At 42.1% G+C, this 24882-nt stretch overlaps 1 protein-coding gene across 2 annotated transcripts in view; it reads right to left on the bottom strand.

The window, feature by feature from the left end:
* SLC12A2 (solute carrier family 12 member 2) overlaps positions 1–13027 on the bottom strand; it is a 62989-nt gene extending 49962 nt beyond the window's left edge. The window contains exon 1 of one of the 2 annotated variants that reach the window (XM_072859733.1): positions 12233–13027. In XM_072859733.1, the coding sequence (XP_072715834.1) occupies positions 12233–12829 (597 nt within the window). In that variant the 5' untranslated portion in view covers positions 12830–13027. The remainder of the gene's footprint in view (positions 1–12232) is intronic. The other variant, XM_072859732.1, reaches the window with a different exon arrangement.
* Positions 13028–24882: the final 11855 nt, after the last annotated feature.

A 24882-nucleotide genomic window follows, 5' to 3' on the forward strand; every position in this document is an offset into this window, starting at 1 on the left:
ATTGATCCAGATGTAGCATGCCAGCTGTCTCAACAGTGGAAGAATCATTACTTGTAGAGATTATACTCCGAAATAGCCCAACTCTATAGCTGCACACAGTTAAGACTATGGCTACTCAAGTACAAAACTTGACAGTACAGAAGATTTTCAGAGTTAACATAGCTCAAAACATACACAGAAGAAAAGCTTATGAACATTTGTTTTTGCCTAATTCAAACATACTTCAGCCAGAGGGTGGATAAAATAAAAATGAGATATTAAAGAAAGTCATCAAACAGCAGCATAATTACTCAACATTTTGCCCCAGAAGATGCTAACACTTCCCATAATTTTTAAAGACTACAAATCTTTTCTTGGATGAGCAAGCCTTCCACCTTCCCTTCTGGAATGAACTTTTGGATTCTTCCTCCCATCTCACCTGTGACATTTATCATGATCTGAATAAAAGGTTTAAAAAGTGTTAGATGTATTGTACGCATAGAATAACTGCATAGAATCCTGCTGACATAGGTGTTTACCTCTGATGCAAGAGTGACAAGTTTTGCAAACAGTTTGTACTGGTAGAAATACATTTAAGTGTAATACTATACTACCAAAGAATAAGCCAGCTATTAAATGTTTACTGTAAGACACTAAACTGTATCAAACAGATCTGCTCTTTAAACACTGCTTTTACAGCAATCTAATGTTTGCAGTCATAAAATTCCCAGTTTGTGCCTAAGGATCTTTGATAAGTTGTTTTTATGTTTTAATGCTTTTATCTAACCAGTTTTGAAAGAAACCAAGAGCACTGAGTTTCCTTTCCAAAATGTCTAAGTCTCTATGGAATGGTTTTAAGCATATTTTTGTCCAGAGACTCTATAAGAAAGTCCTGTGATTAACACTTTATCAAGAAAAGTCTCTCAAATTTGATTGTCTGACTGAGAATACAAAGTACTTCTGTACTTAAATATGCGAGAGGAAAAATAAGTTCTCACCAGTCTTTGACTTGATCTGGTGACACTGAGTATTGTTTGTAACCATTTTTTTTTTTCAACCAACCACTCTTCAAAATGATTGAGATACTGTTGTTAATTTTGCTCTGTAGACTAACAACAAATCACAGCAAGTTTTTAATACTAAGTTTGAAAAACATCTCTGCCAGGTCTGACAGTTTTCAAGTGTTTTTTTTAAGGGAAATAAACAGCTCTAAAAGGGAGTAAGTATTGTAGGTAATTACTTTTAAAATATCTTACTCTATGTAACACTCTCTTCAAGAACAGTCAGTACTGGCACAGACAGTATTTTGTAAGCTATTAACACTAGCAATACTGTTGACAAACAGCTATTTTCTTCTCTGTGCTGATCTGTTTCAGAAATGCTAACCCTAAAGCCTCCCTCCCATTAAAACCCCAGAACTATACAGTAACTATTAATATCCAAACCTGACTGAAACAGTTACTTCTTAAGAAAGGTAATTTGCTATTTAGACCTATCGAACAATGCAGAATTTTGTTAGACCTAGGAACTGGAAATTAACACAACTGAAACTCAATGCCTATGGAAGCAAAGTAATAAGGAAAAAAAACATACGCTGCCTACATTTCTCACTACCCTTGAAAGAACTTTTTCAGGCCTACCCTAAATGCTTTCAGAAAACTATCACCTTGTTACACAGTAAAAGCTGAAGAGAAAAAATTATAAAACCAGAAAAGTAATTCTGTAATGAGTAAATCAAGAAAAAAAAATCTGTAGTACACCTGAACTTTAAATATTGCATGCAGTTCTAGTTCTTCCTCACCAGTCCTCTGCTGGGATAAGGATGGTGATAGGGTTATCATAAATTACCATGTAAATGAAGAACTAGTGTGCCCAACTGTCAATTTGTCATTCTGATAAGAGCGCACTGAAAGTGCAAATTCTAAAACTGAAAGTAGGTTATCACTTTCTACATCTTAATTACATCACTAATTTACATCTTACTAACTGATGTAATAAGTCTGATCTTTGGTACTTCAAACAGGGTGATAATCCAAGTGAACACAGTTACCTTTCACTTAAAGATTGCTACTCATGAAAGAGTAGCTTCCACAGACACCTAGAACAACTTACAAATTCCTGATAATTCATTAGTTAAAAATAAAACTTGCCAAGTTAGCAAAACAGATTCAGGTGTTCAGGTTTTTCAGGAGTTAGATAGGAAGCAAACTCAAAACCCACACACTTCCAGGGAACATAGCTAGTCATTGTGCAATGACTAGCTGTTGATGGCAGTTCAGAAAATTCAGCACTCATATTAGGTACTTCACTGCTTAGTTTTAAACCAGGAATGAATTATAGCAAATTTGATAACAGAATTTATAATTCCAACCCCTTTTTTGAAGCACATGTAAAATGCTGCTACTATACTGTGGTTCCAGTATCCTTACAGTCATAACCTAAAAAAAGCCTCCTAACCCATTAAATGGTACCCAGCAGTTACCTACAGCAACAGGAGATAAATTACCCAGATAAAACATGATCTGTTCTTAAAACTCAGGATTCCTTGGAATCAAACATGAACAGCTTCAACCATTGGTTACTTGCCTCAATCAAAGGAAATCCTTTTCAGGTTTGCAGCCAAGAGACCAAAACTTAAGTGCTTTGGCTATATTACCTTCCCTACAATTACAAATTTAAAATACAGCAGCAGTGCTTTTGGCATCCACTTCCAGAGATTTTAAAAGAGATTGCATCAAACACAGAACATTAATGTTATCTTAAGCTGAAATTAAAGTCTGTTGTACTTTGATTACAGCAGAACAATTTTAAACAGAATAAATTTATAGTTACAATTAACATGTCAACAGAAGAATTAGCCAGCTACACGTCTCTGCCATCAGCTTGTATTTCAGTGTCTTGCAACTCAATACTGCTTTTTACAGAGAAACATTAAGCAATATTTTTGTGTGTATCGTATATAAATTCTGATTTTAAAAGCCATTTTTACTTTAATGCTTTTAAAGGGATAATCATCCATTCATCCTCCCAACTCTTACAAGTAGTATGACGTATTAATCAGGCTAGCAAGATTGTTAATCAAGAAACTTACTCAGGCAATTGATTTCAGATTAGGAGTAAATAATTGTTCTTGCAAGGCGGTATACTTACAAAGGATAGATAGGAGCCTTGTTTATAAAGCTCAGCACCACTTAATGTCTTACATGTATACAAATTTCTTTTGACTGATCTCTAAGCTTACTAACCACACGAAGGCTATGGACTTTTCTTTTTAAGTAGGTGATTATGATCCTCCCCTCCTATATGGGATGGGTACAAATTGCAATCTGGTAGACTTTTGCTTGAAGGAAAAGGTCTGGCATCAATTCAGGAAAGAAGCAACAGCAGAACTGCCCACACTTAAGAGTACTTTAACTGGTGAAAACAGAATCTGGTCCTTGATTGATCTTGATAAACTTGATTGTCATAGCACTATTCCACAGCCACTAACTTGTCATGTCACTTAAGTAATCCAGGCATTAGAACATTGCATAATATTCCAAGGGTGATCTCACCCCTTCCTTTACCTCCTTTCTCTACTGCATCACCAGGAATTTTGAATCTTCAGCCCTTTGTAAGCAAAAAAAAGTTTCAATGCTTTCCTAAGCATCACATCAAAATAAAGTCTCTCTCAAGGTAGATTACTAATCAGTGCCTCTGGAAACAGTGACAGCGTCAACACCATTTGATGTAGTTGTCATGACATCAGCATAGGAAGTTCAGGTTCAAATACGTGCATACCTGACAGCAAAAGACTAGCCATATTTACAGAAGAAAAGTTCCAGCAGAAAGCACTGAAGGCTACATAGCCATGCAAAGGCTGAGATTTGAAAGCCTGCAGCCGGTATGGTGTGACCAGATGGAATCCTTTCAAGTAGTTTTTATACATGACATGGCAGCAAAGTTTTGTTGACATCTGCAGGTATGCAAGATAGGTATCCTATCTGAAATATAAATAGTATTTTTTTCTCCATACCAAAAACATTAAAGAACAAGAGCATTTTGCAAAAGTATCAAGATAAAGAAAGTCCCCTACAACTTCACGTCTTGATTCATACATCCCTCCAGAAGCACAGGATGATATGCATTAGAGACAAATGAGAGAAGACCTCTGTTCAGCAGCTATGCAATGTGGCTACCCCATGGTAGACCCCCAATGCTTACGTTCTGCACTCCCAGAAATATTGTAGGCAAAGTCAGTCATTCCTGTCAAGGAATAGTCAAAATGGTCTGCCACCATAAAAAAACCCCCAAACTTCCTTTGCCAGTCTCTTCATTTTTTCTAGTTAACAGGAAACTGCACCATTAACATCTAGTCACAAAAAAGGAGGCATGACTTCCTGCACAAGTGTAGGGGCAAGCAATCCATCCAGCTTAAGAGGAAGAAATACAGGCCTACTTCACACCTCAACAGAACCCCTCAGTTCTGGTTTTGATGGATCACTCCTCTCCTGCCCTCTCCAGAACTAAACTACTTGTTTCCCTACTGCACCAGTGTATTTGATCCTCCCCAAAAGAACCATTGTACTGTAAATGATTATCAAAGTAATTATTCATTACTGTGCATTGACCGTCATGTTCCTTTTGATATTCAGTGGCATGAAAAGAGAAATCACACTTCAGGAAAACAGATCCAGGCTCTGAACACAGGTAGTTTTCACTTGATTATCTGAAAAAACATAACCCTGACACATCTCTAATGGTTAGAGACCTTTTAAGTGTTTCACAGAATTTTCTTGTTCTCCAGAATGAAGCAGATGCAGCACTTGGTTGCATAAGAGCTGAATTAAATCCTATTAGCAAGCCTCTTGCATAGCAGGTTTGCATATTCAAGTATAGTCCGAGAAATACAATGTTCTGTAAATAAGCACAAAAGAGAATCCGTTTCAGTCTTGCTCAAGAACTTGTTTTCAAATCAGCAAATTCCCAAGTCATCTTCTATACTCCACCACAAAAAAAGGTTGATTTGAAGCATTTTTGCTCCTAACACCTTTCAGTTTTCATCCACTTCTGCAAGACACAGTGATGCACTTTCCATTCAAGAGGTGGGGGACGGGGAGCAAGTGTACCACACTATGCATCAGTAACCTTAATAAAACTTCCCATTTTAATTAGAAGTCTAGTTCAAGCTGTAGCAAGTTCATTAAAAATTACATTTAACCTATTGTCTTACAATAGACTAAACCATCTAAGTACTGCCTGAACTCTTAACGCCATACCACGAAGTGGTGGATACAGCTATAGACACAGTCCCTGAGCCAGCACTGAGCAGACCTGGTACATTCATGCAGCACAGCACTTGCTTGTACTGGCACAGCACTACATTCAAGCCAAAGTTGCCAAACTGCTTACAGCTCAAAAGCAATATTACTCAGAATAGTCCTAGGAGTCTCTCTACCATGTAAACCTTCAGAGTAAGTTGAAACATTAACCTAGCATCACAGTTTCTTTCCAGCTGAAACAGATGTTGCTACTTTCTTTGAATTAAAAAACCCCATCAATAATCTGAAATAGAAGTAGTTCATTTGAAGAAGGAAGGTTAACTAGCAAAACGAAGATGCAAGAGATAAGCTTCCTTGTTAAAATGGAATTTTAGGCATTTTTTACCTTTTTTTAATTACTGCTTCCTTAAGTCAGTTATCAGGCACAGATAATACATCTTAACTAGTTTTTATGCATAAAAAGAAATTTCAGTAAGTTTATCAGGCCTAATCAGCATGCTGAAGCATAGAAATAAATCAAAGGCATTCCATGTGCTCACGCTGCAAGAACTGGATGGCTTCCAAAATACAGAAAGGCAAACAATTCTAAGTCCACTATTTTAAAAAAATTCTTAGTAGTGACCATATTGTGATTGCTATTATCTGCACCAAAAAGGAGGGGAAATGGGTTTGTGGTTGCTCATGTATTAATATTATATGGGGCTTTAGGAAAAAATCCGAAGGATGCAACAGAAGATGTAGTACACTGGTTTGAATTACTCTAAGATATTGATCTTGCCAACCTCCTCCTTCTCTGCAAGAATGTTCTTCAAGAATTAAAATAATGTGAGGTCTAATCAAATGCAGTACCAAAAAGGAAAAAGTTAATCTGAAGATAAATTCTGCACCACCTTCCTCTTTAACCAGTTCTGAAATAGCTTATGCTGAAAGAAAAGCTGCCCAGCTAGAGAGAAGTTATTGCTATTCTTTCAGGTTCTGGTCTTGAACTAGTAATTGATACTGGCAATATGTCAGCTAAGATTGGTTTATTAAAAAAAAACACAAGCTCCTCCAAACAGGCACTCCCTCCTTCCCTAGTTGTACTCTTCTGGCAAATTACAATGCCTTTTCTTCTGACATGAGCACTCAAGGGGTTCACAGTGCATTGCAGCTGTCTCCAAGGGGTGCACACCACACCACAGTCCATTGGGAGCATGGGCAGGAAATATTTTTTGTAATGTTAATAAAGTACAAAAAGATTTCTGGAAGTGTTTATTTCATCTTTACCTCATCCTTTAATTTTTATTTTGTACCATACACAATATTAGTATAGTAGCACATGTATATGATTTATAAGTAAATAAATATAGGTATATTAGGAGCGTATGCTCAAAAAATTTTTTTATTGATACAAGTGTGCAGTCAAAAGATTGTGGAGACCACTGGTGTACTGGATCAGGGAACCAACTCACCACATCCAGCGCAAGATTTCGCAGTTGTGGGGGGTGTTTGCTTTCTGTAAACCGGATCAGTTCCCAGATCCAACTCAAAAATACAAACATCACCACAAGAGAGAGCATAAAAGTTTACCCCTTTCAGCAGCAGCCCACACCTGTGCTGTCAAACTACAACCTGTTAACAGCGCTCAGTTACTGACAGCTTCTCTGGAACAAAACAAAACAAAAAAGTTGTAAGAACAATATTAGTAGTTTGCTGAAGACAGTTGAAGGGTTTCAGTATTCCATAGGTGTTTTGGACTAAAGACTTATGACAAAGAACAGGTAAGAGAGATTCAAGCATCAAACAATGTAAAGTTACAAAATACACATGGTCCTTATAAAATGCAAACCTGGAGGACTGATATAATTTACTGCTGTAAACAGAGCCGTACATTAATTTTTGTCCCTTGATGAAGATGGTGGTAATTAAGTGGGCTATCAGGATAAGCAAAGTGAGGATTCTCCACACAGATTGAAAAGCATAAAAACACCACTTTGCATGATGCTAGTAAAGCCTCATCTGAGTACACGTGCATTGAGCTCACTGTTTTTCAAAAGTGGTAAACAAGAACAGTTACAAATTAAAGGCTTCTAGGATGTCCAAGAGCAGAGACCCCAAGACTAAAAGCATTTCTCCTGTTTTATTTTAGTACAATGAAGTGCAGAATGAAAATTCAAGTTCTGTTTACAAATATAAAGGAGAGCAAGAAGGAAAAGAAGCTATCCAAATTAAATCACACTGACTCAAGAACTAAGAGACCTACTGATTGCAAGCAAGATTCAGTAAGGTAGTACAATAATAACTGTCTGCAAGAGGGTCTCAGTCTTCTGGCAGACGGAGAGGGGAGGAAGCAGTTTTTAAAGATAGACCTTACATAACATGGTCAGCTGACTTGATAGCCTAGAATCATCTAGAATCATCTTTTAGCCTTTTATGCATCTTTAGCTGAGCTCTATTTTCTTTACAGGATAACCAGACACAAACCAAGAACTGGAAAAAAAAAAGTATAAACCAATGTTAGAGGTGCAGCAAGAGTTTAACATTTGCAAGAGAGAATACATTCTTTGTTAAAAAGCAGTGCCATATGCAGCCTTTTCACTGTGCTTAAGTTAAACATTTTAAGTTATCAGGTAAGAAGAAAAACTGCAATGTTCAAGAAAATACAAATCAAAGACAAAGATAGTTTAAAAAAATTATAGTCATCCAACTTGAGTAAAAAACAAATAAAAGCCCCCCAATTCTGCATCAAGATTATCAGTAATGTCTTCTTTCTTACTTCTGTCTCCAAATTCAGAGGATACGCACATGGACTTTGTGGGAAGAAGCAAAGCACACTTGTGTTTTTAAATGCCTTTGGGTTTTTTTGTTTTGGGTTTGTTTTTTTTTTTTTTTAAGTTGGACTGGGGGGGTGGTGGTGTAAAGATCTTCCTCTGAGATCACTACCTTCTAGCCTGTCAAAGGAACCAACTAGTACTCTCAGTGAGTGTTTAACAAACAACAGAACGAAGCTACCAGTAGAGGGCTTGGTTCACATAACATCTACTTACCGCAGCTGTAAATGACTGCACAAAAGACATAAAATCAGAATCACTCACGTACTGTTAAGCTTATTCTTCAAAAAAGAGCTCCCCAATTAAGGCAATGCCATACAGAAAAATTATGAATTAATGCATAGTAATGGATTACTAAAACACAGTCTAATTCTGAATACTTTAAAAGTATTAACCTTCCAGAACCACAAGGTCTATGACATTACAGCACAGTAATTTTTACATTGAGGAAGACAAAGGCAGATGGAATGTCTTCTACAGGCTATCGTTTTACTTACAGATCACCTAGCTGACCTATGCAACAGATATTCCTAAACTGTAAGACAGAAAAAAAAAAAATTAAGAAAAGCTAGGACACTTTTAACCTTCCTACCATCTGAAGGCAGATCCCCTCAAGAGGGCAGGGGACACCACCAGAACCACAACAAAAACCTACGTATCATGGTATGCTTTTTCCCTCCTACTTCTTTGTTCATAACCACCCTCTCACCTCTATATCTCCAGAGACTAATGCTCCTGCAAAGCATCGCCTTATCTATGAGATTAGCAACCATAACAGCATCACCAAATTCCCTCTATCATCTCCCTAAAGCAGAATATTGGGTAAGCAAGAGGGTAAGCAAGAGATTGCTCACCTTGGCTATCTGCAGCTAGTGATATATGAAGACAAGACCCCTCACTTGAAATTTAACATGATAGACCAAGATCAGTAGTATGCAATTCATCCACTTCAGAGTACTGCAGCATCACCCAGCTGTGTTTCCACAACCAGTTTCAAGAACAATCCCTTTTTTTTCCTACTAGGAAAGCCACTGTTGGAATGACCACATGAAACCTGAGGTGGTTAGACACCTACCCTACCAGGACAGCAAGACAAACCCTTGTCAAAAGGTACCCTTTCTGTACGTGTAAGTGCATCTTCCTCAAACAGTGCCATCTTTCTTTCATCAACTTTCTCCAACAATGCTTTCTGTGAGAACAGAATCAGTAGGGGAGTTAGACATATGAACCCTGTAAACAAAACTGAGGAAAAAAAGATCTGTTCTATAATTGGCACTAGCATCAACATTGCTGTAACACTGCCTCACAACATTTATTTACCTTTTAAAAGGAAAAAAGAATATCACAAATTTTAACTGTGAGATTAAATTGCTACATTCAAAACACTGAGCCACATTGCCAGTGAACACATTTTTGGATCAGCCTTAACACAAAGTAACTGCCAACCTTGATGCACTGGGTCAAGAAGCAGGGGCATAACAATAGGTCTTTACATAGTGCAAATTTTATGTAATAGTACTAGGATGTTTATACCAGCCGCCCTACTAAGTCTTTGATGTACATACTGTACAAGTTAAGTTAGTACAAAAACCACAGCTGAAGAGCGAGCTTAATTTTTCAAGTTCTTAAAAGTCAGTGAAATATCTTCTTTAACGCATAGTATTATTCAACACTAGAGACCATTACTGTCAGTCAGCAGGAACTTAAGTCACTTTAGAAACGGAGAAAATAAGCCCCCTGAAACACAGTGAAAAAAAGCACAGCAGCTTTGTGAACATCTTTCATATAAAAGTACAGCACGATCATAATTTAAAAGTTATCAGCACTCTGTGGCCAGAAATCAAGTACATCATTAAAGATGTGGTATATTTTATACTCCAGAGATTGGGAAAAATGTATGTATCCAATGCTATTAGTATGCATGACACACCCTTATTAAAAGCTTTTGTATTCTCAACTTTATCTTGCAAACTATTTTCCTAAGTCTGAAGCAAAAATAATTGCTTCCCTTCTTCATAGAAGCCTAAATGCTTGCTAACACGCTAATTGCTTTGGAAATGAAACATCCTGCAAGAGAACAGCTGAGTTACTAAGTAGAACTTCAACTTAACTTCTCAAGTTTATACCATGACAGTTTTTAAAATTAATACTTAAGTATAATACCAAATGTAACTGAAATTGCATATTCCATCCCCCAACCTGGGGGTGGGGGGGCAGCAGGCAGGACATCACTTTTAAAAAAAAAATTTTCACATAGACATCTATCCACACTGCAGAACAAATTCATGACATTTGAGAAATTAATAATGAGTTAATTAATGCTTACAATGAAACTCTTCTGATAATGATCCCATAATTAGGTCATCTACAGCTCCTCTACACCACAACCTACCAATAAAATTGCTTGCCATGCTGTGTAATGAAATATGAAAAGATTACACTTCTAGAAACTATAGTTCCAGAGTAAGTTAGATTCCACACTGAAATGTCTTAACGGAAAGCATAAAGAGCTTTCTTGACTGCCGCAATATAAATACACCAAAAACTTATCTGCCAAGCTTAGAAACTCAAATCAGCTTACAGAACAGAGTATCTAATGACCTGATCATCCCATGATGGGCCAGGAGTCAGAAACTGGGGGGGGGGGGGGGGAGGAAGGGGAAGATGAGTATGTTTTCACATTTATTACATGGTTTATTTATAGCGTATCTAACTCCATGCACAAGACAGAATTTGCCAACTTCCATTCCATACTAACTTAGAATCAGACTACAGAACATCATTTAACTCCATCAGGAGGAGATCTGAAAGGCAAGAGTAATCTGCCCTTACAGTTAGTAATTATTTTGATATCTATATTGGATGTTGCAAGGAAATGTCTCTATAGGACACAAAACAATTATTTCTATCAGAACAGATGAAGAGTCAGTTTCAAAAAACACACTTGAAGAATCACCACACCCCCAAAAAAAACCCCACAGATCTCTGCAGATGCACTGAGCTGCCTAATAATGGTGTGAAACAGGACACTCTCAGAAGAACATACATTTTCTCATGGAACTCCACCTATAAGGAGTGAAAAGTGGGACGAAAAGAGTTCTGGAAACAGAATATTCTTCACTTCATTAGGATGTGGCGCACACATTCCTTTATTTCCCTAAACCCTGCAGAAAAACCCACTAGAACATGGACTTCTTAGAGCATAGCCAAATACCAAGAAGCAATTTTCAGATGGCAAGGAAACAGCATTGCAATAGTTTGATCTGGCTTTAGTTTAGTCATGATAGTTTAATAGTTTAATCATGATCTAAAAAATGCATCAAATCAATACCAGGTTCAGCTAAAGCTTGCCTTTTAATAAAGACAGCCTACAATGCAGATAAGCTTTCACTGGAACTCGGTCTCCAATAACATACAGACTAGTCACAAATAGAAAAAACTTGACACGCACAGCTTCAAAAATATTTGAAGCCTTGATCATGACGCCCTCACACGCAGGGCTACTCAGCACGACTGAAAAGGCTCCTTAAGAAGGAAGCTCGGCTGTATCTGTGCAGCCTTCAGCATCACACCAGAAGGCAGCTTGGTTCAGCGCTGCGTGCGCAGGGAGAGGCATGCGTTTCCAGCTGGTTAGGACACAAACCTCTTGTCAGTACTAAAAGCGAGCGCATCCTTCTTTATTGTTTTTTTTTAGCATCTCTTCCAAACATTTTAATTCCCCTTCCCAGACTAATACCTCTTGCAGATCCCGAATTCCCTATCTGTTGAAGGCGATAAGGACCAGAAGCAGAAAACCGCTGCATCTGTAACAGATCCTCTCTCGGTTATGGAGAAGACATTTGCCCCGCAGACCTACAGCCGCAGAACCACCTCTCACCATGGGGACCATCTCCCAAAAATACGGGTGGGGGGGGGAAAACCCCCACTGCGTCATAAAAAAAAAAAAGAAAAAAGACGCAAGCGACCCGATGCATTCGCACTGTTTGCGCCTCCTCGAGGCTCAGCGATTTCAGCTTTTTCCTCCCACCACTGCCGGCACGCACCGAGGCGCACAAGCGCCGAAGGCGGCCCCGGCGCGGGCACAACGCGGGGGCCGGGGCCGCTCCCCGGCCCGGGGACAACCGGGGAAGGGGGGGGGGGGGAGGCGGACAGGACACGGACTACACACTCGGCGCCGCTCACCTTGTCCAGCTCATCGTGCAGCTCGGCCAGGCTGGGCCGGATGAGCTTCTCGCCCAGGTCGGCGGCCGTGTGGCGGTAGTGGTCGATGCGGGGCACGGCGTCCATGGTGTTGTGGCCGAAGGTGCGCAGGTAGTAGGTGTTGGTGTGGGTGTCGTAGTAGTAGTGGTGGTGCCCGCCAGAGTGGAGGCTGCCCTCGCTCAGCACCGTGTCGCCGCCGTTCTGGAAGCTGACATTGCCGCCCTCCGAGCTGCCGCCCCCCGGCTCGCCGGGGCTCTCGTCGCCGGCCGACGGGTCCACGAAGTTCACGCGAAACCTGCCCTTGGCTTCCTCGCTGCCCTTCCCCGCCGCGCCGCCTTCCCCGCTCGCCTTGCGGGGCTCCTCGGCCGGGCGGCCGGCGCCCTCGGCCACCAGGTCCACCTGGAAGCGGCTCTGGCTCGGCGTGGGACCCAGCGGTCTGCCCAGCGCACCGCCGCCCGCCTCATCCTTGCCCTCATCCTTGCCCTCCTCCGAGCGCCGCTCCTCGCCCGCGGCCCCCGGCACGGCGGGGCCGGGCGGCGGCAGCTGCTGCTGCTGCTGCTGCTGCTGCTTGCCCTCCATGCCTGTCCCTCGCCGGCCGAGCACTGCGCGCGGCGGCGGCCCCAGCTGCTCTGAACGCCCCTCGCGGCGGCGGCTCCGCTGCTTTAAACCGCCAACCAGCGCCCGGGGCTGCAGCGCGCCGCAGACAACGCCAGGCGCCGCGCGCGCGCGCCCCGCCCCGCCCCCCGCCGCAGCGCCAGGTGATGATGCCGCCGGTGCGGCCGCCACCGCCCCCCCGCCCCCGCCGCGCGCCCCCTCAGCGGGACCCGGCCCCGCCGCCGCCGCCCGCTCGCCCCGCACCGGCCGCTCTCTCCCTCCGCCCCCGCCGCCTTCCTGCCCCCGCTCGCCTTCCCCCGAGCACGACCGCTAAGCGACGGCGCCGCCCGCCGCTCTGACAGCGCCACGCGGGGAGGAGCGGCCGCGCCGGGCGAGCCCACCGGGGCTTCAGCAGGAGGGAGCGGCGCGGGGCCCGCGGCCGGCGTGAGGCGACGGAGCGGGAAAGAAACGGCCCCCGGTGCCCTCCGCCTCCCCGCCCCCGCCCTCCGGCCGTTCCACCTGATCCCTGCTCGGCGGAGGCAGGAACTTGGACGCGAACCGGTCAGCGCCGCCTGGCCGCGCCCGCTCGCTTCCCCAGCTCGGGCGGAGGCGAGATGCGGGGGGCCGCCGGCACCGCCTGCTCACCAGGCTCCGCCCTCTCCCGGCTGCGGTGGCGGGAGCGGCTCCCCGGCCCGTCGGCGGCGCTGGCGGGGAGGGCGATGGCCGCCGCCACAGCCGCCCCGCGGCGGCCCGAAGAGGGGCGGGGGAGGACGGGGGCAGCGCCTGGCCCGTGGCGGAGGGGCCGCGGCGCCCCGGCGCTCGCCCGCCTGCCAAAGCCTGTTAGCCCGCCGGCCGCCGCCACATCTCGCGAGAGGAGCGCCGGCGGCGGGGGATGCGCGGGCCGTGCCGGCTCCGCGGGCTGCGAGGACGTTTGCGCGTCCCCCTGCCCTGCTCGGCCCCCCCTCCACCCGCGGCGGGAGCCGAGCAGGCCCCGGCCGCTGCGGCCTCGCGGCAGGAGGAGCGGCCCGCCGCACATGGCGGGCGAGGCGGCTGCCGTTTCCCTCCTCGCCCCCGGCTGCTGCGCGAAGCGGCTTCGTGGGCGGGGAGCGGTCCGCGGGATGGCGGCTAGGCGGCCGCAGGGCTGCGAGGCCCGGGCAGCCCTGGGGCCGCCCGGGATCCCCTGCCGCTGGTGCTGGCTCTGTCCCGCCCGCCGGTCCCTCGCCTGCTTACAGCCCTGCAAAACCCCCAGTCCCGCTTTCAGTCGCCTGATCTTGATCTTTGCCGTACGCCACCTAGCTGCTCCTTAACGTTGTCCGGATGTAAAGGATCCGGATGTACGGCTTGGATGAGTAAGTGCAAAGATGAGGTGTGTGCCTGCGGGTAAGCGTGGACCAGTAAATGCCGGGGATGCACTGGAATGCTTGCCCACGGGGACCTTGAAGGAGGAATAAACGAGAAGAGCAAAAGTAGGTGGTCGTTTGAGCACTGTTTTCGCCTTCCAGCCTCCAGAGCTCTTCCGAGTGTGCTGTAAAAATAATTTCCTCCTCACGTAATAGATCTAATGTCAGCAGTAAGTCTTTTTTCTCGGTCCTGTGTTGCAACTCTTTGCCCCTATTCTCTTAAATGGTATTGTTTCTCCAAAAGTATACATAGTTCTTTAATTTAAAAAATGCAATCGTTCTGCTTCCCTCTCAGTGGAGTGTGTCTGGATAATCCATTAAAGCATGGGAGATTAGCTCTGAGGCTGTGAAAAAGAAACCTCAGATGTAAGTAAAATCCTTCTGCTTCCATAATAAGAAAATGGAAAGGGATGCACCAACAGTTTTTCATCATGTATTTTTATTGTCTTTATACTTGCAGGTAGTAGCTCACAGAGTAGCAGGAGAGTTGGGCAACAGTTGCCAAAACAATTTTACCTTATTTAGTTGCTAAAAATCATCAAGCAAACATTCACTTAAGTTAGTCCTTTCAAGCAATGGCACCTCTTTATTTCAAAAACATTTTGGTTGGTACTTCTTGGTTCCAAGTCTTTTCTCCTAATGATGTGCAGTTTAGTATATTTTTCCCCTCTGTCTGGCAAACTCAGTGCCAACATCCGTTTTCTAGCTCACCACATCTCTACTGTTTTATTTAAATTAACAACAAAGTTTGTGACATAATCCAACAGAAGAGGACTGGAGTTGTAAAACAAAGCTTGCTTTTTCTTAACACTTAGAGGAAGAAGTATTTCAATTTTAGGGATGTGTACATGCATAAAAGAGCTGAGGACACTTAAATAGATTGAAAGGATGGGTACACTGATCCTTTCCTGTTCAAACACTGTTCTAGAAAAAGAACAAAAATCATATACTTCAAAATGGTTTGAGAAATTCCTTGTTGGACTCCAAAACTCCCAAGAATAACTGGTTAAAAAAGACAGGATTCAGCAAATTTTCAGAGTGTAAAGAATAAACAAAAATCTGTGAGTGACCTGGGAAATAAAAGATTAAACCATGGTGAAATTTTTGCTTTTGTCATGGAGCAAGGACTTTAAAAACAGTGGGTGATAAAGAGAACAATTCAGAATAAAGGATTTTGTTTCAGAATTGAAAGCAAACAGCACCAGAACAGCAGATGATGTGCAAAGAAAATGCCCCACTGTACATTTTGCATAAGCAGATATAAACACTGCATGATCAACACCTGCATATAATGTCATATGGTAAGGTGTTTGGAAGCAATTTAGGTTTGGAAATTGTTATTTCTGTCAGTTTCCTGTATGAATAAGTAATAACAGGAAGGAGGAGGGAAGCAGCTTGTGAAATCCCATATTCATGGTACAGTTGGTGATGATGCAATTGTATTACGATTAGCTATTTTAAATCAAACAGCATTCTATATGTATGGCTAGATATCTGTTGGCTACATTGTGCGAGGCCCACAGCCTGCCTGATGTCAGTTCCTCTTTTGTCTTTGCTTGTATTATTGCAGTGCAATGCTCAAACATTTAACCTATCCCGCAGTTCTGCATCCCCAGAATCAGTGATCAGGTTGGCCTCGCTCATACTGAGGGAGGCCAAAGCACTGGTCTGAGCAAAACAGGTGGCAGATGGAGCCCTTGCACTTCAGGCTTCAAGAAGAGGTTCCTTCTTGGAAGAAGGAAGAGGGAACTGGGTGGGAAGAGTATGCTAATGGGAAGAAAATGGGGCACAGAAGAGCCCTAAGACAGAAGAGTACATCATTCTAGTGGAAAGACAGTAGGGGCACATGATTCCACACGAGGGAGAACCTTATGGAAATGAAATAAAAAGACAAGGTGCAGCGCTCATAGCAAATACATTTTGTGATGTGCCTTCATCTAAGGTAACGTGAGAATAATGCTAAATACTGGCTTTGAAGAAAGCGAAGAATTGAGGATGCTACCACAGTCCCCATGAGAGACAAAGAAATAGAGGACCCAGGAATAAGAAGAAGATGGATTCGGAAAATGCAGACCTCTCAGAACCAAAAGCATCAAGGAGATTAAGAAATACTACTGTATGAGAAACTGACAACAGTAAGAGGAAAATGGGCCAACTCTTCATAAAGGTCCTGGGACTTCACATGGCCTGTGAGAGGGGTGAGAGAATCTGTAAGACTAAAGGAGAATAAAAGGCACACAAACTCCCATTAACTGCCAAGTAAAATGCCATTGATACTGAAAAATACACTTTGAAGGAAAAAAAAATAATACTCACTTTAAGCTCTTAATTAAATGGTTTCTGACATACCACTACTTAAAACATTAACACAGTAGAGCCTGGGTGTCATCAGAGAACAAATCAAAAACATAACACATTAAATAAAAGTAAGCAATAAATTACTCTAATTCTAGCTAAGATTATTTACCACAGAACATTAACAAAATTTCTTTTGCTTTACACAGTGTGGAGGGAGGAGCTGTGGAGGGTTTCAGTGTCCTGTCAAAGATGTAAAAGCACTACTAAAAATTCTGCATTTGGTTTTGGTAGTTTAAAAACTTGGGAACATTGGATTAGTATTTATTTGTACATGTATCATACATACACTTACTGGAGAAAATATCAGATGCAGTTGGCTCAATGGCTTTTGTCACCAGACGTATCCTTTTGGCACTGGAGGGCATCAGAAGGGTCCGTGAGAATGGCTGTCAGCATTGGTAAAAGGAGTTTAACATCCGTATGAACCTCCATGTAAAAAGATCAGAACAGAACAGCTGTTCTGGGTCAGACAAAGAGTTTGTTTAGTCCAGTAACCAGCCTACAGCAGTGGCCACCAAGGAAAAACTGCCTAAGAACAGGGCAAGCACAGGTCTTACAGGTACTTTCCCAGCCTCCAACAGTTTGCAGCTAGGGCATGGCTAAGCAAGCCAGAGAGGCTTTCTCTTCCGTGAACTTGTCTGTTTTCCCCTTGACATTATGCAGCTTCCCCCATGTCCTGTGGCAGGGCCTTCCACATGCAAACGTGGTGTGAGGAACTGCCTCCTTTCTCTACTTTGAACTTGCCATTTGCCAGCTTCAGTGACTACTCCATAGGGCTCATTTGATACCCAATATGAAACACTGGAAAATGCAGACGCTTTATGACATTATGACTATCGTGGCCATTTAGACCTTGACTAGATCGCTCTCCCATCTGCCTCTTTTCCAAGGAGAAGAACTCTAGTTAAGTCCTTGCTGCTGTGGACACTGTTCCACACATCTTTGCTCCTCTCTGGTTCTACCAGATCCTTTTTGAGATGCGCACAGTGTTCAGCTTGTGAGTGCACTGTGGATCTCCTTTTAGTGTGTGAATAGACCACTTAGTCGTATTCTCTTTCCTTTGTTTAAATCAGCTATTTATCAAAACACGGACCTTCCCTCTTATTTCATTGACCCTTAGTTTCCTTAAAAGCCTTTGGCAAGAGATCTTGTCAAAAGTGTTTCAGAAGACCATGTAAATAGTTTCAACTAAATCTTATCTACTTGCTTGTGAATGCCTTCAGAAAACCTTGGTATACTCCCAATGTACAAGACCTGCGTTGACACCAAAAATCATATTTGTCTGTGTGTCCGCTGATTCTATGCTTTGTTAGTTTCCCATGATTTGTCTGATGACAGGCACCAGACTTACAAGCCTGTAGATCCACAGAACTCCCCTCAAATCATTAAAAATAGGTATCTCATTTCCAAAGTTCGTGTCCTCAGGCACAAAGCTGCTTTTAAGATGCTGTGCATTGGAGTTAATAATTCAGCAGTTTTGTCCTTGAGTTCCTCTAGAGCTTAGGGCTGAGTGCCATTTGGACCTGTTGCCTTGTTACTGTTCAGGCAGATCTGTCCTATTCACGCCTTGCAAAGAAGGGTTCCAGCAGGGGAACATCTGCCTCTTCCACAATGCGGGCAGATGACAAGAACTCATTTTGCCTGCCTGATAGGGCCTTATCTTCCCCGAGCGCTCTTTTTATACCTTCATCATCCATTGGCCTTAGACTCTTGACAGGCTTGCTGTTCCAGATACATGTAAGGGATGTATTGCACATTGTGTTCGGGCAGTCATCTCATGCTTATGATCTGTTTTGTTTTGGGTTTAAACCCAAATGTATGTATTAATGTATCTGGACACAACTTCAGCTTTTCAAAGGATTACTTCTTTCTTCCAGTAACTTGCCTTATTCCTGCTGTTTAGTTGTGCCAGCTTCCTCTCAACCATTCTCAAGTCATTCTTGATTGGTGATATAAATTTGCTCTGTCTCTCCAAAAATGATATTTTTCAGCAATCAGCACCTCTAAGAACCTAACTCTTTTTGGTCTCCTCTCCAGCTTTGTCTTTGACCAGCTTCCTCATTTTGTATTCTTTTTCTGTTGAGCATAGTTCTGGTGGATTTGGGGGTTTTGCGTACTTCTTGTTTCTGCAGGGCAAGCTATAGTCACTGTTGCAATGCAGTTCTTCAGTGCTAAAATTTTGGAACAGGTCCTGTGTGTGTGCTGCTTGAACCATAATGAGGGTTATTTCCCCTCTTGTATACCACTTACCTAGTTGCTCCTTGATACAGTCATTGTTAGCATCTACAAATGTTGTTTCTGCACTGTGATCCCATGTCACATTTTCCCAGTCAGCGCACGGCCCGATTCTTCTTTCCTTCTTTTCCTTCCTTTGTTTCTTCTTTTATATTGTTTCCTTCCTTCTTTTTTCCTTCCTGATCCATAACAAATAGAAGCACAGTTAATATTTGTATTCTACTACTGTGCTGTTTATTGTGTCCTTTATAATTATTACAGGTGTTCATCTAAATCAGTGTTTAAGTAATACTGTCTTTCTTTTCCCAGAAATCTGAAGTCCTAAAAAATACTGTATTGTCATGTGGCAATTTACCTGTATTTGTATTGTACTAATCCTAGCTTACAAGAAAAAAAGGTAATTACAGCAACACTACTGAAAGGCTGCCAGATAAATCCCATGATTAAGGCACTCAGAAAGGAAACCCATTTGCTGGCAGCCAGATGTGGTGATAGAACGATCTGTTTCAGGGGCCTTTCTTGTTCCAACCATGCTTTTGATGTGTCCATGTGTGTCTTCAACATTCCACGGCCCTAATGCAACACTGCCTTGCTTTTATTGACCCAGTGGTAACAAGAGTACCTCCGTAATGACTCTAGTTATTTCTAATATTTGAGTATTTCTAACGTTCTTGGTTTGAAGACTGACATGCAAGACAGGTTTTGGATAGCTTCGTCAAAGGACTTCAATTTTTCATATTCTGTTAGCAAAGTATTTACTTAGGAGTAAAGTGGAGACTATATCTCGTGTCCATCCAGAAATGGAAGTTTTTGCAAGATGCTGTACTTTTTTGGTAGCTGGAGGAAGGACATTCAGCACCTGCTCCCTGCCCTGAGTTTGTGAGGTTCCATGTCTAGTTTTAGGGTGCTGGTTTATCTTTAAAGTTCTGGTTGTCTTAGTATCCGAGAGACTGCCTTTCATCCTGTGCCTGTATCAGTCCAGTCGAGACCAGCAAAGCCCCACAGGCTCTAGAAACCATTGCCAAGGTCTGCATGTGACAAAGTGAGATTAAATGTGAAGATCTTGTAATTATGGACTTTTAATTATCACATATCATCCAGAGTGCTTACTGTCTGACTCGTTCCTTTTTTGCCCAGTATTTGAAAATTGCAGTGTGTATATACATGTGTTGGGAAGAAGAAATTATTCAAAGGGGAGATGGAGTTTGTTATCTTATAATGCTGTGGTGATAGGCAGTTATTCTCAAGAATGACTTGAGAATATAGATGAACATATTGCAACGATTCTGGAAATGTAAATAAGTAGGTAAACAAACAGGCTTTTTGTGCAGTCCAAGGTATCTTCAAAGCAAAATGATAATCTTCATGAATTTTTTTTTTTTGTTATGTTTCTAGTTTTAGTTATTTTAGTCTATTTCTTCCTCAGTCTCTAAGGATTTTTATAGTAGGCGAAGCTGCAGGGTAGCACTGAGGTGCTGCTGAAATGTAAAGTGGACAGCCTGGATGCTCAGTAACTGTTCAGTCCAGACCACAGAGCACTAATTTTGATTCCAAACCTTGCATGCAGATTGCAGCCAAGTAGCTCAGGACAGAGCTCACACAGTCTGTCACAAGACATCCTCCCATTTCATTTCTCTGTGAGCTAGGAACCTGTTCTGATACTTCCTTCCTGACGCCTCTGCGTGAACTAAGTCCATTTTACATGACTCAGTTCCTTCTTCAGTTCATCTCTTCGCTCTCTAGAACTGCATGCAAGAAGTAGTCTCAAGCATTAAATTTCTGGAGATCGTTCTCCATGTATAGACATGAGATGGCCATAATACAGGGATGAGGAACTGCTTTACCCTTCAGGGGTGTGTCTAAGTGAGTTCTGATTCTCATTTTTCCTGTTCAAAGTGATTTTTTTTGTTTGATTACTTGATCATGTTTCTTGAAGATAAAATAACTTCCAGATCTCTGTATCCCATTCATTAGCTTCTGAAATGGATGCCCTTTGGAGTAGACATCCACTATATGAAGAAGCCTGAGGAAGTGGGTTGGCCAGCAGCCCACCAGTGCCCACAGACAAGATGTCTTCTATATTTCCAGAAGCTCAAGCCAGCTATCCACATTCTACTCATACAATTAATTTTCAGTCCTTTTCTTTTAATTCTCCTTGTATTATGACAGTCAGTCCATTAAATTATTTTTCTTTTTTTTTTCTTTCATGTTCCGTAAACCCTCATTATCAAAATTGAGTGGAAGTTACCAATCATTTATGCTGCAGTCATCCTTTTGTTTTTTTCACCTTGCCTACTTCATTCAGTGTTTGGAAAACTCTCAGTTTTTGTTCTGCCTTATTATAATGTATTATTTTAGATTTTTTTTTTCCCCTGAGTTTTTCTTGTGGGAAACCATCTAACATTTCCAAGAAATATCCCGGCAGTGTTTGTACTGTTTAGCAACTGGTTGGTGAAGTGACAGAAATTAAAAAAAAGTGTAGGAAACAAAGTGTGTGAGCAAATATATCCTGCCGGATCCAAGAGCCTGGGAGAGGCGAGGCTGCTCAGCTCCACGTCCTCAGGTCCAACCAGCAGCAAGGCTGGAGACGCGTTCCCAGCAGGCAGACGCACACAGAGCACACGTATACACCACATACGTACCTACCTATACACGTGTCCGGACACACGCATCAAACAGACACCCAGAGCACTCACACGGACACAGGCAGCACCGAGGGCCTCATCCTGCTCCTCTCTCCAGCGGAGCAGGATGGGGGTCCACAAGTGACAAAATACACACACATATGGACGAGGTGAGTCCCTCTAGCAGCCGGCTCAGACGCTCAGCCTGACCAGCAGCTGCCCCTCGATCCCAGTCTTCCTAGTTGCTGGCACTGGGACATGCAACCCCTGAGGCTGCAGCCCCACGCCAGCTGCTGCAGCAGACCGTTACACACGCACGCACACATGTGCACACGCACACCGAGGGCAGAGCAAGGAAGGACTGTGGCGAACAGCCAGGACAGGCTGCGCTGGCCGGGCACAGGGCATGGCTGACAAACATACTTACCAGCCAATTACTCACCTGCCACTGGCCCTTTTTACTGCCTTGCCCCTCATTTTCCCACTCCTGGTCCTCGCCAGATCACCTAAACCCCCTTTTCCCACCTTTGGTTCCTCCCCAAACATCCCATAATAAATCTTGTGGGATCCCAAGTTGCTCTTCCCCTCCACCCACAACGTGTCCCCCAGACATGGGCATCAACACCCCTCAGTCCAAAATTTGATTTTTATTTTGTCAGATCAAAAATGAGTCAAATACATAATTTAAGTATTGATCAACTGTTGAACATCTGGATTATTATAACACAGTTTTCTCAAAAAAAGGAAAACAAAAAAATCCTAGTATTCCAAAGTAAGTTTATATTTGTAAACAATAATCCAGAACTAATGGAAAGTACAGAAATTAACAGGATGACATTTGCATTCGCAGCCTCTGTAGTCCATGTGATGCTGAAAGGTTTGTGTAGACTTATTTTACTGTTTTTTGACCGTGGTTGTTCGAACGATTTTACTGCCTCTCATGTTCGAAACTGTCATGATTTGCCTCTAAAGTGTAACAACTAGCTTGAGCATTTCTTAAGGAGTTTTTCATGGTTACTGCCTGATGATACTTTATCCCAGTCATATCTCAATGGTACTTTCATTGCATTATATTAATGTGGAATCAGTGGACTCCTTGTATCTTGCACTCCAGCAGCTTAAACTTGCCAAGTCTTGTATGCCCACCTTATAGAAGTTAACTCAAATTGAGTTAGATTTGAGATCTACCACTCATCAACAGAAGTCCTAACATGCATTTTAACAAGAGTGGGAACCTGAGTAGGCACTGCCAAAGAGATTCATGTGTGCTACATGTTCCTGGAATGCAAGAATTTTTCATTCCTTTCTACTACCAAATTTATGCCAGTTAGATGGATACTAATTAATTCTAGGATGCTATTTAACATGGTTAGAAATCTAAGCAGAATTTTCCTCCAGGCTCTCACAGGTAGGTGCCATAAAGGTATTTGACAAAGTAGAGTAAAATAACCGCTTAAAACTGAGTCATTCAGACTGGAGGGAGAAGTCTAATTGTTTGAACAGAAATCTTTATACCCTCCTCTGATATGGCAAACTAAACATCTCCCATATGCCAGCAGATAAAATATTATTTATCCACTCATTATACATTTTTTCATGTTGTTTTATGAGTTTAAAGATTTTACATGTTCAGGAAGTTAAGATTATGGGAAGAGAAGATTACACTGCTTCTATCGTATGTCACCAATATCGTCTCTTACTCATTTAACACTAATTCATATTCAAAATACTTGGGGAGGTATAGTATGTAATTGTGATGCTTATGATGTTTGGTAGGCATCAGAGAATAAGATCCTGGATGTCTGGTCAAGGAAGATAGACCTTCACTGCATCGCTGAGGATGGCTACATAGGGGACTCGTATCCCAGCATGTGTACAGCCTTCGGAATGATAGCACCTAGGAGCGCGGCCATTGGGAGGGAATCAAGTAAGCTTGCTCATAAGCAGTTTTAATAATGGTTTCTCTCCTTTCATCTTCAGAAGAGGAAATGAATGTGGGAACACAAGGGAACTAAGGTGGGAGAAGACGTTTAATAGTGGTAAAAGAGCATATTCTGACTTGAACCATTGTACAAATGGGAAAACTGAGGCATGGAAAGATGACAGCTTGAATCAAATCTGCTGTGTGTGAGTGGAGGTGGGTATTTTGAACATACAATACCCACTCAGTTTTCATTTCCACATTTTTGTTCCACCCACAGATTCATTGGGGAAATTACTAATACCAAAGGCAGTTAAATCCATTATAATCTTATAAGTAGTGGGAGCTGAAAACACAGGTTTGTAGTAATGCACTTGTTTTTCCTTTGCTTTCAGTCTTAGAACTTATCTTAGAACTACAGATTGCATTACAGATATTAGTTGTAAGTCCTTTGTGTAGCTTTTTAAGATATGTTGGCAGGATAAGTTGCTGTATAATTTATTGTATTGCTGAACAATGCTAAGTATTGTGGTCAAGTGTTCTTTTTTCTTGGGGTATTTTTGTATGTGCTCTTGAAGTCTTTAAATGCTTAGATAGTGACTCACCTGCATCCTTTCAAAGAGTTTATCACTAACCTCTGAAAATCATTACACCAAAGTTTTATTAAAAAATGTAGCCCCATGTCTTTATGTAGGGTAAAATCCAAACATTTTTCTTCTTATCCTTAAAAATATTTTTGAACTTTTTTCCTAGGGTAAGTTCAGGGTGACCTGAATGACTGGTCCCTGTGAGAGCTTAGGAAAATTGATGTTGATGAAAGTTCACTGGAAAAGATAGCATGTACATGGTACTTCTAAGTAAACGTGAATGATTAAAAAAAAAAAATCTAAATTATGTTAACATAGCTTAATGAAAACCCCTATCATGGTGCAGCAGCAGTTAAAAAAGGGATAAAACCACAGCAAATTGTTATAATAATATTCAGGCAGTCACTCATCTCCATTTGAAATCATACAGACAGTTCTGATTGATTAGTCTGTGTAAAAGAAGACAGCAACAGACAAAGGTTTCCAGTTTTAGAGGAATAAAAGTACTTAGAAGTTGGGAAGTGAGAGAGTGAAAAGGCTGTGGTTCTTTGGAGAGGTCAAATAGAAAGGGTCTTAAGTAGATGTGTGCAAAATGCTGCAAGGCAATGGAAGAGAGAAAATAGGGAGCTACAGGCTACCTTTCTACTAGAATGGGATAATCAATTAAGTTAAAAAGTAATGACACACAGCATAATTAACTTGTTGATGCAGATGCCATAGACATAGGTAGGTGGGAAGAAAGGACTAGCCATTCAAATGACCAATAAAAACATCAGCAGTTTTCAGTCAGAAGAAAAATTTAAAGATCTTAATCTGTTTCTGTCAAAGTATAAGTGAACTCTAACAAGGATTAGAAAGAATTTGTCCCCAAATCAGTGTACTAACTGCTACTCTGAATTTCTTTATGCTCGCT

The sequence above is a fragment of the Ciconia boyciana genome, chromosome 4, assembly GCF_034638445.1.
Source record: "Ciconia boyciana chromosome 4, ASM3463844v1, whole genome shotgun sequence".
NCBI lineage: Eukaryota > Metazoa > Chordata > Aves > Ciconiiformes > Ciconiidae > Ciconia > Ciconia boyciana.